Raw genomic sequence first — 17073 nt, forward strand, 5'->3', positions numbered from 1 at the left:
TGTGCGTGTTCTGTGCGTGTTCTGTGCGTGTTCTGTGCGTGTTCTGTTGTGTGTTCTGTGTGTCTTCTGTGCGTGTTCTGTGTGTGTTCTGTGCGTGTTCTGTGCGTGTTTTGTGCGTGTTCTGTTGTGTGTTCTGTGTGTCTTCTGTGCGTGTTCTGTGTGTGTTCTGTGCGTGTTCTGTGCGTGTTTTGTGCGTGTTCTGTTGTGTGTTCTGTGTGTGTTCTGTGTGTGTTCTGTGCGTGTTCTGTGCGTGTTCTGTGTGTGTTCTGTGCGTGTTCTGTGCGTGTTCTGTGCGTGTTCTGTGCGTGTTCTGTTGTGTGTTCTGTGTGTGTTCTGTTGTGTGTTCTGTGTGTGTTCTGTGCGTGTTCTGTGCGTGTTCTGTTGTGTGTTCTGTGTGTGTTCTGTTGTGTGTTCTGTGCGTGTTCTGTGCGTGTTCTGTGCGTGTTCTGTTGTGTGTTCTGTGCGTGTTCTGTGCGTGTTCTGTGCGTGTTCTGTGCGTGTTCTGTGTGTGTTCTGTTGTGTGTTCTGTTGTGTGTTCTGTGCGTGTTCTGTGCGTGTTCTGTGCGTGTTCTGTTGTGTGTTCTGTGTGTGTTCTGTGTGTGTTCTGTGCGTGTTCTGTTGTGTGTTCTGTGTGTGTTCTGTGCGTGTTCTGTGCGTGTTCTGTGCGTGTTCTGTGCGTGTTCTGTGCGTGTTCTGTGCGTGTTCTGTGTGTTCTGTTGTGTGTTCTGTTGTGTGTTCTGTGTGTGTTCTGTGTGTGTTCTGTGCGTGTTCTGTTGTGTGTTCTGTGTGTGTTCTGTGCGTGTTCTGTGCGTGTTCTGTGCGTGTTCTGTGTGTGTTCTGTTGTGTGTTCTGTGTGTGTTCTGTGTGTTCTGTTGTGTGTTCTGTTGTGTGTTCTGTGTGTGTTCTGTGTGTGTTCTGTGTGTGTTCTGTTGTGTGTTCTGTGTAAGTTCTGTTGTTTGTTCTGTTGTGTGTTCTGTGTGTGTTCTGTGTAAGTTCAGTGTGTGTTCTGTGTGTGTTCTGTGTGTGTTCTATGTGTTCTGTGTGTGTTCTGTGCATGTTCTGTTGTGTGTTCTGTGCGTGTTCTGTGTAAGTTCAGTGTGTGTTCTGTGTGTGTTCTATGTGTTCTGTGTGTGTTCTGTGTAAGTTCAGTGTGTGTTCTGTGTGTGTTCTATGTGTTCTGTGTGTGTTCTGTGCATGTTCTGTTGTGTGTTCTGTGCGTGTTCTGTTGTGTGTTCTGTGTGTGTTCTGTGTGTGTTCTGTTGTGTGTTCTGTGTGTGTTCTGTGTGTGTTCTGTGCGTGTTCTGTGCGTGTTCTGTGCGTGTTCTGTGCGTGTTCTGTGCGTGTTCTGTGTGTGTTCTGTTGTGTGTTCTGTGTGTGTTCTGTGTGTTCTGTTGTGTGTTCTGTTGTGTGTTCTGTGTGTGTTCTGTGTGTGTTCTGTGTGTGTTCTGTGTGTGTTCTGTGTGTATTCTGTGTGTGTTCTGTGTGTGTTCTGTGTAAGTTCTGTTGTGTGTTCTGTTGTGTGTTCTGTGTGTGTTCTGTGTAAGTTCAGTGTGTGTTCTGTGTGTGTTCTATGTGTTCTGTGTGTGTTCTGTGTAAGTTCAGTGTGTGTTCTGTGTGTGTTCTATGTGTTCTGTGTGTGTTCTGTGTAAGTTCAGTGTGTGTTCTGTGTGTGTTCTATGTGTTCTGTGTGTGTTCTGTGCATGTTCTGTTGTGTGTTCTGTGCATGTTCTGTTGTGTGTTCTGTGCGTGTTCTGTGTAAGTTCAGTGTGCGTTCAGTGAATCCAGTAAACAAGCAGTATTGACTTCAATTTGATTTGATTTCCTTCTCTCATTTTAAATATATCATCTATTGACTAATTCTAAGCTCTTTTTTTTGTAGAATTATTCAAAGCCTCTACTAAAATCAACTGAGCCACATTAGTGCAAAACATTCTATTTCCATTTATACAATCGATATGAATCAGCATTTGACATCATTAGTTCCTTCCACGTTACACACACTTCAGTATAAAGTTACAGTGATTGCACCACACTCCTGTTGCAACAGATTTTCTAGATTCAAACTACATTTATACCTCAATTCTTCTACAAAAACTCACAAAACACTCATTTCTATATTAAAAAATGAAGACAATCCGCAACATTGTTCAGCAAATGTAGTTTATTTTACCTTTACAAAACAACAAGAGTACAAAAAGTCTGTCCACCAACATGTTCTGCTTCTTTCTTTTGTCGACTGTGTAAATTGCGACTGCAGCAAACGCCTCTCTCTCTCCGACAATGGGATGGAGTTTTACAATCAAACTTTTGGAAAAAAGCCTGCGACATTTGGACTTAAAGAGTAAAAAAAGTTCTGACATTCTTAGCGGACACTAGGGGGCGCAAGTCTTCTGGAAAACCGCACATTTTGGCATAAAGATCATCCCACCATCCCTTTCTTCCTCTTCTCTTCTTTCACACTTTGTGCTTCTAGTGTTGTTGTTTTGCCATGACAACAGAGAGTGCAACAGTAGTTCACGCGTCTTTCCAAAGAAAAAGTGTACATTTGGACAAAAAGGTTGGCACATTCAAGAAGACATGAGCTTTTTTCTTTTCGTGATAACATTTTTTTTTTTTTTATTACAGTTTATTTTCTATTTTTTTCTTGTTGAATCCTCATAAATACAATATACGTCTCTTTGCCTGTATCCCACAAAAGAACAGTACAGACAGTATTTACAAAACGAAGGCTCAGGCCCTTAAATAATCAGTAATACTAAAAACAACATGTCAAGTCCGTTTGGAGAGTGTCTTTTCACAGCTGTTTTTGATTTCCCCGTCATTGGAAAAACGTTTCTCCCTCCGTAGCTTCTTTTTGTCCTTCTTGGCTTCCTGTTTCCACGCGGGAGGATGGAGGATGATGCTTGCAAGGCTTCGTAGGTCCACAGTCCGGTACGCCTCAGTCCTTATCTCATTTCCTTAAAACACAGCAAACAAATAATGCCGGGGTTATTGTTTCAGTCGGGATTCATCAAGCATTTCATTTGGAAAGAAAACAGGGCTATTATAGAATCGATGGTTCTTTTACTGCATCGCCACAAGAGGAATTTCAACGTCAACAAGTCAACTACCCAAGTTTATTCCAGCACGAGGAAGTGGGTATTGATTGTTGTGAGAAGAGAGTGTGTTTAATACTGAAGGGGAAGCTTATGCAACAGCAACATGCTTTTTAATTAGAATAATGGATTTTATTCTCTTTAGACTGGAGGAAAACAGAGTCAACTTGTAAAGCCAAGAAGAAAATCATTAGTCAAGTTTTTTCACTTATATTTTCAGGAAACTGCAAAGTAAGTATTGTAATTGGACTATGGGAAAAGTTGGTATTAAATGCAGTATTTAAGGTCTTACGTTTGGGGAACTGAGTGGCACGATGAGCTCAGTGTGGTAATAATGTGCTCTTTAGCCCTTTTCCATGACAACTGTCGTCAGGAAACACTTCATAAAACCCCAAAAACATGCTAATCAACCATTTCAGTGTTTTCATGTTTTGTTGTTGTTTTTTGACTCTAAAAGTACTATAAACTTTAAATTAAAACGTATAATGATAATAAATACTAATGTTTGTATCAGTTTGTATTGGGATTTTACAGCATCGTTTCCTTGTATACAACACTTTGAAGTACTTTGTGTATAAATTATGCTCTACAAATAAACTTAATTAGCATTAACATGACTTTTTTGACAGTCCTAAAGATAATGCGTCCTACACATAATGTGCCCTAAAGATAATGCGTCCTACACATAATGTGTCTTAAAGATAATGTGTCCTACACATAATGAGCCCTAAACATAATGTGTCCTACACATAATGTGTCCTAAAGATAATGCGTCCTACACATAATGAGCCCTAAACATAATGCGTCCTACACATAATGAGCCCTAAACATAATGTGTCCTACACATAATGTGTCCTAAAGATAATGCGTCCTACACATAATGTGTTCTACACATAATGCGCCCTAAACATAATGCGTCCCACACATAATGAGCCCTAAACATAATGCGTCCTACACATAATGAGCCCTAAACATAATGCGTCCTACACATAATGAGCCCTAAACATAATGTGTCCTACACATAATGTGTCCTAAAGATAATGCGTCCCACACATAATGTGTCCTAAACATAATGAGCCCTAAACATAATGTGTCCTACACATAATGTGTCCTAAAGATAATGCGTCCTACACATAATGTGTCCTAAAGATAATGCGTCCTACACATAATGTGTTCTACACATAATGCGCCCTAAACATAATGCGTCCCACACATAATGTGTCCTAAACATAATGCGTCCTACACATAATGTGTCCTACACATAATGTGTCCTAAAGATAATGTGTCCTACACATAATGTGTCCTACACATAATGTGTCCTAAACATAATGCGTCCTACACATAATGTGTCCTACACATAATGTGTCCTAAACATAATGCGTCCTACACATAATGTGTCCTACACATAATGTGTCCTAAAGATAATGTGTCCTAAACATAATGCGTCCTACACATAATGTGTCCTACACATAATGTGTCCTAAAGATAATGTGTCCTACACATAATGTGTCCTAAACGTAATGTGTCCTAAAGATAATGCCGCCACCAAATAGTATCATTTGCTTTTTTTAAAATAAATGAAAAAAAGACTATGCATGATCATTATAACGACGTGGACTTGAAAGTGTTTGATCGTCTCCATGGTTACAAAGGTAAATGTGTTCAGTGGCTCACTCGGAAAGGGACAAAAATGCCAGAGCTTCATTTGGACAGATCCCCTCGTTACCCTGGCACGACCTTTAACAACATCACCCAGTTCAACCCCACGGCCTCGGAGCCGATACAACAACATCATCGCTCTCCCACCCTCCCCTTCTTCTAACCTGGCGGGGTCAGAGGTCGGGCAGATAGCGGCCCCACCACAGGACGCCACGGTAACCTAATCCAGACTTCCTGCTTTTCCGACACCGCGACTTAACGACCGAGGATGTCCAGCTTTCAAGTCCCAAAGCCGGGCGTGAAGAGGCTCCGGCGGGTCAGCGGCCGAGGTGTCGCTTACCGCGCCACGGGGGGCGAGGGGAGGGGCCAAAGGGGGCGGGGTTTATCCCACAATCTGAAGAGACAAGGAAACTCTATGCCGCTTTGAAAAGAGCAATTGTGCCATTTTTACAAGTGGTTTTGGACATTCCCTGTTTGGATGTTATGGAGGTCGGAGCGGGACGACCTTTGACCCGGGCGCTCGCTCCTCATGAAATGGCTCCTTTATAGTGACGCTTTTGTGGTTTAAAGTTAACGAGAGCTGGCTGCGACTTCAAAAGCGCGGTTAAGAGTCTCTCGCTCATCAATTTTCCATGGAATTCTTTATGTTTTAGGGCCGTATTTTTAAGTTGATGCGGATAAAGAGCTATAACAAATCTTTCAATGGGTGAAGTGTTCTCTTATTAGATTCATTGTATTTAGTTAACTTGGCACGTTTTATTAGTGCAAAGCATAATTAAATAAGAATTAAAACAAGTATTAATGATTTTTAAGTTCCATGGCCCTTCTCATGAAAACCAGATAACTAGAAAGTCAATAATAATGAGATTGTTTCAGAGTAACTGTTGTTAAATACAATACATTTTAAAATAACTCTTTCAATCTTTGACATTTTCCCTTTATTAGTCCTGTCCACACCTTTTTTTGTGCCTATTTTTTCCTTAAAATAAATCACATTAATCACATTTAAATAATCCCATTCCAGAAATCAGATAACGATCAGATTTTTTTAATGTGAAACAATTGGAACCTTGTGATTTTTTTCAATTTAAAATGACAAGATTAGAACGATGTCTGGTGTATGGACTATAACCATTTTGAGCAAACAAAACGTCCATTTCCGAGTTTGAAGAACCAGAGAGCGGCAAGGACATTATTTGATTATCTTTTACCTTTTTTTTTTACATTAAAAAGTCTGACATGTTATAGTAGGTGGTGAGCAGTGGTATCTTCTTAACTACGATAGTGTGTGATCCAAAGAAGGTTGAAAAACACTAGATTACTCCAACAAAACGATACATTTCATACATAAGCTTTAGGCAGATGTGATTGGCTAAATGACCACAAATAAGCCCCAGTCTCTACCTTTGCGTCGCTCCGTCGCGCTCTCAAAAGGACACACCTTCAGAGACACCTTCAGACATGTCTCTACCCCCCCATGGTGCTTCATGTTCTTCCATAAAACACAGGGAGGCAGCAGGAGGAGGGAGGGAGGGAGAGTGCCAGAGTGGGGAGTACATTTAAAGAAGCCCCCCCCCCCTCTGTGTAGTGCGCTCTCTGAAGTGCACTCGCCCACCACTGAGCTTAACAGTGTTTGTTATGGTAAGGCGTCTCCTGAGTGCACCCGGCCCTCCGAGGCCTCGTCTGCGGTGCGGAGAACGAGAGCGGCAAAAGAAAACAGGGCCGTGTGCGAAACGTTTAAGCGTGTTAAGTTTGTGAGGTGTAAGTGAGGCGATGTGAGAAGAGTTAACGTTTCATGTGCACTTACAGGCGCTCAGAAATACTCAGAAATGCATCAGGCTTTAAAATAGCGCAGGAGATCTCGGGATTCCGACTTATGGCTTCACAGCGCTGGTGAAATTGAAACGGAGTGATTTTTGAGGCTCAAAATTGATCAAAATTGTCCATTTTGCTTGGCTCCTGTTCTGTTGTAAAAGATACTCTCTCATTATGAAGCGTTTTATTCTCCTGAGAACTCAAGTGCACCGTTAGCATGCTAGCTGTGATGGCTTAGGCTTCTGAAAGTTGTGAAAAGCACTTATAAACTCATTGTCGTGAAGAATTAGAAGGCTCTTAATGTGTGAGAAAGTGAGGAACAACTTTGGACAAACAGTTTCAAATGGTCTGTTTTTTCAGGTTTTTTAAGACAGTAAGACGGGTACAGCACCTTTAATACAAGCGTGAATTAAGCATAATAATAGTAGTAGTAAAAAGTATAGACTACTCTAAAATAAGACATAAGGGTTCTTGAAGCGCGCTGAGGAAGCATCTTGTCTGAACCTGCTCCTTTAATATCATAAAGCATCTATAATTCATCCCATTAGCAGTGAATGTGGAGCTGCCTTCTCTTCCTATACAGTGGCCTGTAAATAATAAATAGGCTCAAACAGCTAACAGGATGTGCACGTCTCACCTCTGTGTGTTTGCGGTTGGAGCCGGGCCCCCGGGAGCCCGTGGAGCCTCTGGACGATGAGCTGCCCGTGGTCGAACAGTTACTGGACACCGGGTTCCGAGAAAGGTATCCGCTTTTACTGCCGTACGGAATTATCTCATCATCTGGAAGCAAAACAACACAGGGTTAATCTAACGTAATGCGTCCTAAACGTAATGCGTCCTAAACGTAATGCGTCCTACACGTAATGCGTCCTAAACGTACTGCGTCCTAAACGTAATGCGTCCTACACGTAATGCGTCCTAAACGTAATGCGTCCTACACGTAATGCGTCCTAAACGTACTGCGTCCTAAAAGTAATGCGTCCTACACGTAATGTGTCCTAAACGTAATGCGTCCTACACGTAATGCGTCCTAAACGTACTGCGTCCTAAAAGTAATGCGTCCTACACGTAATGTGTCCTAAACGTAATGCGTCCTACACGTAATGCGTCCTACACGTAATGCGTCCTAAACGTAATGTGTCCTAAAGGTAATGTGTCCTACACGTAATGCGTCCTAAACGCACTGCGTCCTAAAAGTAATGCGTCCTACACGTAATGTGTCCTAAACGTAATGCGTCCTACACGTAATGCGTCCTAAACGTAATGCGTCCTAAACGTAATGCGTCCTAAACGTAATGTGTCCTAAACGTAATGTGTCCTAAACGTAATGTGTCCTAAACGTAATGCGTCCTAAAGGTAATGCGTCCTAAACATAATGCGCCCTACACGTAATGCGTCCTACACATAATGCGTCCTACACATAATGCGTCCTAAACATAATGCGTCCTACACATAATGCCTCCTACACATAATGCGCCCTAAACATAATGCGTCCTAAACATAATGCGTCCTAAACATAATGTGTCCTACACATAATGCACCCTGCACATAATGCGTTCTACACATAATTTGCCCTACACATAATGCGTCCTACACATAATGCGCCCTAAACATAATGCGTCCTAAACATAATGTGTCCTAAACATAATGTGTCCTAAACATAATGCATCCTACACAAAATGCACCCTGCACATAATGCGTCCTACACATAATGCACCCTGCACATAATGCGTCCTACACATAATGCGCCCTAAACATAATGCGTCCTAAACATAATGCGTCCTAAACATAATGCGTCCTACACATAATGCGCCCTGGACCACCACCAAATTGTATCATTTGCTGCCTGGAAGTGTCATGAAATAAATGAAAAAAAGACTATTGTAACATATGATTTTATTTAATATTAATTTCTGTTTGATTTACTTAGGGAATTTATCATTTGATTATAGTGTGTTGCACTTATTTTATTTTGGGAACATTTATTCTGTATATTGTTTCAGTACAACCCTTTTTGTTGACGCACAGGAGTCGAGTTGAGAGTTCAGAGCACGTGAAATAAAGGGACGGCTGCTCAAACACTGTCCTGCCGTGTTGGTTTATTTTGGCACAGGAAAATAACAGAAAACCCACAACAAATATAAACTCAACTGTAACCCGCAATACCCACTGCCTCAGAGACCGGTGAGCCACAAGAAATAAGGGTTACAGACTGGTAGCAGCGGTGTTTTTCTTGCTTGTTTTCGGCTGTGCTAATTTGCCAAGGCAGTCAGCTAGCTTCGGCGGTGGCTCACTTGTTCGGGAATATACAAGATTACCATCACTGGTTATTTTTGTGAAGACCCAGAGTTCCACCTGCTTGTTTTAGCTGGACAGTTTTTCAGTATGTCGCAGCAACAGCCAGATGACGGCGTTGAGGACAACAACGCACATGTTAATGGCGATGCTGGTTTGGCGGGAGACTCTCCAAAGACTGTAATTCATTACCGCGTGGATTTGCCGCCATGTTTCCACGGCGATGGTAAGGACAAGGAAAGTTTTGCTCTATGGAAAACCAGATTGGAGCTAGCAGTTAAAGCCTGCGCTGATGGACAGAAGCTGGATATAGCCACAATACTTCCCACTCGCCTTAGTGGAGATGCGTTAGCATATTGGCTATCTTTGTCACCAGCTGTGAAACAGGACTATGACCAATGTACAGCTAAGCTTAATGACGTTTTTGGCAGAAAGGAATTTTTGCTTCATTTTCAAACTTTTGTTAATGCAAGACAACGCCTGTCCAAAGAACCGTTGGAAGTTTATGCTGCTGAAGTTACAAGGTTAGTGCTGGAAGCTTTTCCGAACTACGGAGAGCCAGCCATTACCATGGAACGCTTTAGAAGATTTATTGCTGGATTAGACCCCATTCTCCAATCGAAATGTCACGAGCATGGCGCAGCGACGTTAGAAGATGCGCTGGCGATTGCATGTAAATGGGAACGTGCTCAGGAGGCTTTAAGACTCCTTCCACCATCATTCCCAGTGACGAACACACCATATGCAACAACACTTGCAACCAGAGAAGAGCCGCTGTCTGCTATGGTTTCCACCAAAAATGAAAAGAACCAGGCAGATTGCTCCAACGAACTGCTTGATGCTATTAAGCAACTTTCCAGAGATTTTCAAACTCTGAAGACGCATGTTAAACAGGGACATGATGTGAACCACCGTGATGTTCCTGACCACTTCCGAGGTGACCGTAGCAGGGAGAGGTATCGGCGCACCCCAGCCGTGTCTCCTATCCGGGACGCCCGCTCCTCTACACCAACCTATCACCGGCCCAGCAGTGGATCCTACAGCGACTACGGGTTCTCCAGGCGCTCACCGGACCCTCACAACCGTCGGCGCTCACCAGACCATCACAACCGCTGGCGCTCACCGGACCCTCACAACCGTCGGCGCTCACCAGACCATCACAACCGCTGGCGCTCACCAGATCACCTCGACCGTCGGCAGTCTTCGGGACCTGCACCTACTCCTCGTCACCAGGACCATCAATCCAGCTACGTGAGGCACTCTAGACCCCGCAGCCCAGAGGGATGGCATCCTTCCCATCACCATGGTGATAAGTCCTCCACTTACCATGACTATGACTCTACTTCTGGTGCAGGTAGACACAGATCCCCCTCAGCACGCTCAGGCAGGGATAAATATGACAGAAACCACCATGTGACCTTTAGTGACGATCACTACAGTCAGGGAAACGAGTGACAGTAGACACCGAGGGCCAAGTGTCTGCTTCTAGTGATCAGGCCCACCTTCTATCAATAGGACAAACCAAACGTAAGACATTCACACGTAATGTATTGGCCATTATTGAAAATGTTGCTACCAAAGTATACATAGATTCTGGTTCAGACATCTCACTGATTAGTGAAGCATTTAGAATGTCAATTCCCTCTCTGAGAACAAAACCTTTACAGCGACCTCAAGTTGTCCCTAGAGCTGTGACTGGTGACTACTTGGACAATCTCGGCACCCTCACAGTAAACATGAGGTTAGGCAGTGAGATGTTCTCTCACACTGTCCAAGTAGTCAGGAATGTCACACAGCCTTTTATATTAGGCTGGGACTTTCTTTTTGCGCATTTTGCAATCATTGATTTAAAGGAAGGCATGCTCACAGTGGGTAATCGAGCCAAAGTTCCTCTTTTGTCCGCTGCAGAGACTGCCCCTTTGAGTTGCAATGCCATTACTGTGACACCACTTCTTGTGCCTGCAATGTCACAAATGACTGTTCTGGCAAAAGTCCAACCCACTATCGGTGTATCCGACTTTAACACGACCTACGTAGGTGTTATTGAACCAGAACTAACTATTTACCAGGGCTTACTGGCTGCACGCACAGTTGCTCCAGTTCAGGCTGGGTTGACTTATGTTAGAGTCATGAATCCAACTACCTCTGACTTACAGGTGCCCAGTGACACTAAACTAGGTGATTTTTATCCTATAGGCCAAGATAGTGATGACGATTACTGCATTGTTGAGGGAAATGTAGATGCAGTCACTACCCAGATTGACACCACTGAGCAGTTACTGCCAGATGTTAACATTGATGACTCTGCTCTTACTGCTGACCAGAAACAACAGCTCCAGGCTTTACTTATGTCTTATTGTGACGTGTTCAGTGCCCATGACCAGGACTATGGACGGACTGACCTGGTTAAACATAGCATCAGGACCGGTGACAACCCTCCTATCAAGCAGCGAGCGTACCGGGCTTCCCCTAACATCAGAGCTGAAATTGACAGACAGGTCCAGCAGCTCATCAAACAGGACATTATTGAGGAAAGCTACAGCCCTTGGTCCTCCCCAGTTGTTTTGGTACGGAAAAAGGACGGTACTTACAGATTTTGTATAGATTACAGAAAACTCAATGCAGTCACTATCAAAGACTCTTATCCCCTTCCTCGTCCAGCAGAGGCGCTTGATAGCTTGTCAGGTTCCTGTTGGTTTAGCACCATGGACCTCTCAAGTGGATATTGGCAGGTTGAACTTGAGTCACAAGACAGAGAGAAAACGGCATTTAACAGTGGGACTGGTCTTTTCCAGTTTAAGGTTATGCCGATGGGACTGACAAATGCTCCCCCGACATTCCAACGACTGATGGAACTAGTCCTTCATGGTTTGCATTGGAAGGAGTGCTTAATCTATTTAGATGATGTACTTGTCTTTAGCCAAACATTCACTGACCACCTTAAGAGCCTAGGTGAAGTTTTTGACCGGTTCAGATCAGCTGGTCTTAAATTGAAAGCAAAGAAATGTCACTTTGCCCAGACAGAAGTGACATTTCTGGGTCATGTTGTCTCCAGCCAAGGACTTCAGCCCGACGAGAAGAACCTGGAAAAGGTGCGCAAGTGGCCAACGCCCAGGACGGCTACAGAAGTTAGGGCTTTTGTCGGACTATGCTCCTACTACCGTAGGTTTGTTAGGAGCTTCTCTGTCACTGCTGCCCCACTGCACTCGCTTACTCACAAAGGTACTATTTTTAGATGGACAGTTGAGTGTGAGGAGGCATTTCAGTCACTTAAGAATGCTCTTACTAAACCACCGGTTGTGGCACATCCTGTATTTTCTCAACCTTTCTTGCTGTACACTGATGCATCACTAGAGGGCATCGGGTCAGTGTTAGCCCAGAGACAGGACCGTAAAGAACATGTTATTGCCTATGCAAGCCACACCTTGAGTCACTCAGAAAGGAAATGGTCTACTTTTGATCGTGAACTGTTTGCAATTGTCTGGTCTGTGAGACATTTTAAACATTTTCTTTCTGGCAGTTCCTTTGTTGTGATCACAGACCATAAGCCTCTGCTGAGCCTAAAGAAAACTGCCGTTGACAATGATCCTACAGGCAGACGTAGCCGATGGATACTTGAGTTGGACGTTTATGACTATTCTATCATGCACCGGCAAGGTAAACAGCACGCAAATGCTGATGCTTTGTCCAGACGCCCCAGTACAGAAAGACTTGACCAAGCGGAGCAGTGTGTTACTGTGGCTGTCACTGACACAACCACCGCGGTGGCTGCCACAGACACCAACACTAACAACATTACTCAGGACATTGGCGACACATTATCTATTGACTCTGAACAATTGAAACAACAACAACAGAGTGATGAATGTCTCAGTACAGTTATTTCATGGGTGAATGATAGTACGTGTAGGCCCCCTATTGGTAGGCTGAGGTACTCCTCCCCTTTGTTGAGAAAACTATGGCATGAGTTTCCTAACCTTACTATGAGACAAGGGATTCTTTGCAGAAAGTCAAAACGAAGTCCTCACTCATCTGTAAACTTTCAAGTGGTTTTACCAAAAGTACTTCTCCCCAAAGCCTTGTCAGCTTCACATGGTAATCAGTTAAGTGGACATTTGAACGCAGAACGCACACTACAGAGAGCTAGGCGTATCTGTTATTGGCCTTTTATGACACGTGATGTGCATGCTTTTTGTTCTCAGTGCCTCCCTTGTCAAAAACGAGGTTCTCCAGTACCACATGAACGCGCCCCACTGCAGTCTATTCAGGCTGACAGACCTTTTCAAAAAGTAGCTGCTGATATCACTGAACTACCTATTACATCTCAGGGCAATAGGTATGTTTTGGTTGTCACAGACTATTTTACACGTTATGCAAATCTATTTCCACTGAAAGACCAACGTGCCGTTACGGTAGCAAAATACATTTTTGAGGACTATGCCAGACAACACGGGTTGCCCGAGTCTATTCACACAGATCAGGGTAGACAGTTTGAATCTGACCTTGTGAAACACTTGTGCAGGTTACTGGGGATAACCAAAACACGCACCACCCCGTACCACGCCCAGTCGGATGGCATGGTGGAGAGACTGAACAGGACTCTGAAGGACCAACTTTCTAAGTACATTGCTCAAACTGGGGGTGAGTGGGACCAGTTTCTCCCACAAGTGGAACTCGCATACAACTCCAGTGTACATTCTAGCACAGGGTTTTCCCCATTCTTTCTTGTGCACGGCAGGGAACCAAACTTGCCACTGGACGTTATCTTGAACTGTAGTCCCTCTGTGACCTCACCTACACCAGGTACGCCTGCAGCTTATGCCTCTTACCTGACGTCACGTTTGACACACGCGTTTGTGGATACGACTCACAATTCCACACTCAGTAAGTTGCGTCAAAAATTCCACTATGACAAGAAAGTTGTGTTTCATCCGCATAAGCCGGGGGACCTTGTTCTTCTTGATGACCCTGCTAACAAAATGAATAAACTGGCTCCCAGGTGGAAAGGACCATTTGTCATTTTGAAACATGTGACACAAGTCGGTCGTCCAGGTGTGACTTATGAGATAACGGATCCTAAGAAAGCACATTCACGGACATGGATTGTACACCACAATAGACTCAAAGCATTCAAAGGAGCTTTGCAGCCTGTTGAGAATATGGACAGGACATTTTCATCCGGACTGACAATTACACCCTCAGTAGCTCCTCACCTTACAGCTTTGTCTGGGGCTCTACCTTTTCTACCTCCTACTCCACCACATGTGCCTGCTCGGTGTAGGCAGCCTGAAGTTGCACCTGCAGGAGAGGCTACTCCAGGTGCTCCGCCTTCTCCTTGTTCTTCTATTCCCTCTGTTTCTCCTCCATTCTCCCCTGTTTCCCAGCCCAGTGTGTCCCCTCCATCCTCTCCCATGGCACGCCCTGTTGTGTCCCGTTCTGGTCGCAGGGTTTGCAAGCCAAATAGATACAGGGACTTTGTCACTTGATATGTTACTCCCTGATGTTTCTAGTGCTGTATGTGTGCGGCCTAATTTTACTCATATTGTACTGTTCGTATTGTGTTTTGTTGATTATTCTACTGTGTGCTCAAGGTTATGAGTGTCCTATTTGAAATGGGGACATTTCATTTTGTGGCAGGGGAAGACTGTAACATATGATTTTATTTAATATTAATTTCTGTTTGATTTACTTAGGGAATTTATCATTTGATTATAGTGTGTTGCACTTATTTTATTTTGGGAACATTTATTCTGTATATTGTTTCAGTACAACCCTTTTTGTTGACGCACAGGAGTCGAGTTGAGAGTTCAGAGCACGTGAAATAAAGGGACGGCTGCTCAAACACTGTCCTGCCGTGTTGGTTTATTTTGGCACAGGAAAATAACAGAAAACCCACAACAAATATAAACTCAACTGTAACCCGCAATACCCACTGCCTCAGAGACCGGTGAGCCACAAGAAATAAGGGTTACACTATGTATGATCATTTTAACGATGTCGACTTGAAAATGTTTTGATCTTCTCTATGATTAAAAATCTAAATCTAGCATAGCTGAAACATGTTTTAATTGTAGAAAAAGCTTCAGTCGTAGTCATCTGGACTCTGCTTTTGGAATGAGGGATTATGACATGTTTGTAATAGTTTTGCACATTATGCATTCTTTGTATTGCACCTCTGCTTTGCATCTCATTCATATAATGTATGCAATGAAAAGTACACATTAGTTTCTATGTCAGGCCTTCGCTCCCTTAGAGATCGGATGTTGGCACACCATCTACTGGCAGCAGAGGGAATTACCATGGAGAAAAAAACAAAAGCTTGCCCTGACATAGTAATATCTGGAAATGATAAATGTGTGTTTTTGTGAAGCTCAGAGAAGCAGACAACCTCGTGAACAGAGTTAAGGACACAAGCGTGAATCAAGTTAAATACAATGTTTTTGAAGTTAGAACATACGTCCTTTAAGGCTGTGTTCAGGTTCTGGTTTAAAGCTTGTTTTCATGTCATTTAATCCAATCCGTTTTACCCACTGTACGTATATTATTAAATGTAAAAGCAGCTCTTAGGGTGAAAATGATGAACCAGTTGTTTTTCACGGTTTAAGAAGGTACAAATCAGGTACAGCACCTTTAAATACAATGTAACGTTAAGTACAGTTGGTTTGGTCCTATTCCAGTCCAGGTTTAAGCTCCAGGTTTCCCCTTTAGTCCCATTTTTGACAAAAACTCTGAGTTACACCAGTGCTTTCTTGCCTCTCTGTAGCAGCATTCTCACAAAAGCACTTTATCAGACGCATGTGTATCAGATAAAACCGATGATTCATAGCGTCACGTTGTGTTTTCCTTCAGCGCACCTTGTCTTGAGCCTTTCCTTTGGTGACTTCCGCTGTGTTCACTCCTCTCCAGGGAGGATAAAGCGCCGTTGCCCAAACTGGTCGTCTCCACGCAGCTCTGCAACCGCTCTGCCGGGGGAGGCTCGGGGGGAGGGGGCAAGTCTGGACACAGCATCGTATATCAAAGTTTCACTATGGTCAAGATTACTAGCGTAGTGGATAGTTGTGGTTATTCAGCTCATAAATCCATCAAAACTCAAATAAGAAACAATCGTCGCAAAGTATTTTTATTCAATCTAAAAAAAATACAAAATGCATCTAAATGTTTTTGTCGCGTGGCCATTCAGAACATTTGATTTGAAAATGCAAGAGTTCACTGTTGTTTTCCTTTTGTTTGTTGTTTTGTGTTCAGAAATACAAAAAAAATAAAGTAATTCAAACTATTACCACGTCTCGTGCTGTTACTTCCACTCCTGCTACCACTACAGCTACTACTTCAAATACTAACAACTGGTATCACAAGTTTTAGTATCGGATTTTTTATACTTTTAACAACTACTGCTATTACTACTGCCAAGGCTTCAGAGTGATGTAAAATGGTTGCTATAGCAAATAACAACACAAAACTAAGAATATTCTATCTGAAAAGCACTCAAAATGGCACCTATGAACAAGATATTCATGGATTTGTCACTGATGTATGGTAAAGGAGCACATGTTTATTGTGAAATATTATATACTTTTGAGTGAGTGTTGCAGTCTGTTATAAAGTAGGAAACATTTGGTGTGTAAATAGTGAATATTCAGAAGCTTGATGACACCTTGCATGGCAGACTTGAGGTCACAGATGGCGCTGCAGTACTTATCATGTAGTGTGTATTTCATCTGGCACAAAGCGACTCGTTCTGCTCATTTATATCTCGTTTGGGTGGAATTGTGACTTACCTCCTTGTATATCTCGCCTGTATCCTGAAGTTTTGGAGCTCTTTTTCTTCACGCGGGATTTTTGGCTTGGGGGAGTGCATGCGTCTGCAGGCGAGCGGCTGTGCACTGTGGGACAAAGAACTGTGAGAGACACGCTTTGAACATTTTAATTCAAGTCGCAAACAAATGTTTTCAGAAACTTTGGACTAAATGGGACTTAAATTAGTTAGACTTTTTATGTCATGATTTTGTTTATGTTATTTATGTATTATTATTTGTGTCTTTGTTTTGCTCTCCGGTCTTGTCCCTTGTCTCTCTAAACTCTAACAATGTTCAAATCTAAGCTAAAAACAGTTTTGTTTAGCTGTGCATATGACTGAAAGGATTTTTCTTTGCACTCTTCTCTTTTATGACTTAAAATTGTTTATAATTAGTTAATTTTATTGTATTTC

General features: G+C 42.9%; 1 protein-coding gene across 2 annotated transcripts in view; it reads right to left on the reverse strand.

Moving 5' to 3' along the window:
* Positions 1–2143: 2143 nt before the first annotated feature.
* Positions 2144–17073, reverse strand: part of robo3 (roundabout, axon guidance receptor, homolog 3 (Drosophila)) — a 118236-nt gene continuing 103306 nt past the window's right edge. For both annotated transcript variants that reach the window (XM_072446894.1, XM_072446893.1), the window contains exons 24-27: positions 16643–16747; positions 15719–15859; positions 7207–7349; positions 2144–2957 (exon numbers count right to left, since the gene is read on the reverse strand). In XM_072446894.1, the coding sequence (XP_072302995.1) occupies positions 2946–2957; positions 7207–7349; positions 15719–15859; positions 16643–16747 (401 nt within the window). In that variant the 3' untranslated portion in view covers positions 2144–2945. The remainder of the gene's footprint in view (positions 2958–7206; positions 7350–15718; positions 15860–16642; positions 16748–17073) is intronic.

The sequence above is a fragment of the Eucyclogobius newberryi genome, unplaced genomic scaffold (assembly GCF_026437365.1).
Source record: "Eucyclogobius newberryi isolate DKJ021-1_F unplaced genomic scaffold, fEucNew1.0.hap1 SCAF_15, whole genome shotgun sequence".
NCBI classification, from domain to species: Eukaryota; Metazoa; Chordata; class Actinopteri; order Gobiiformes; family Gobiidae; genus Eucyclogobius; species Eucyclogobius newberryi.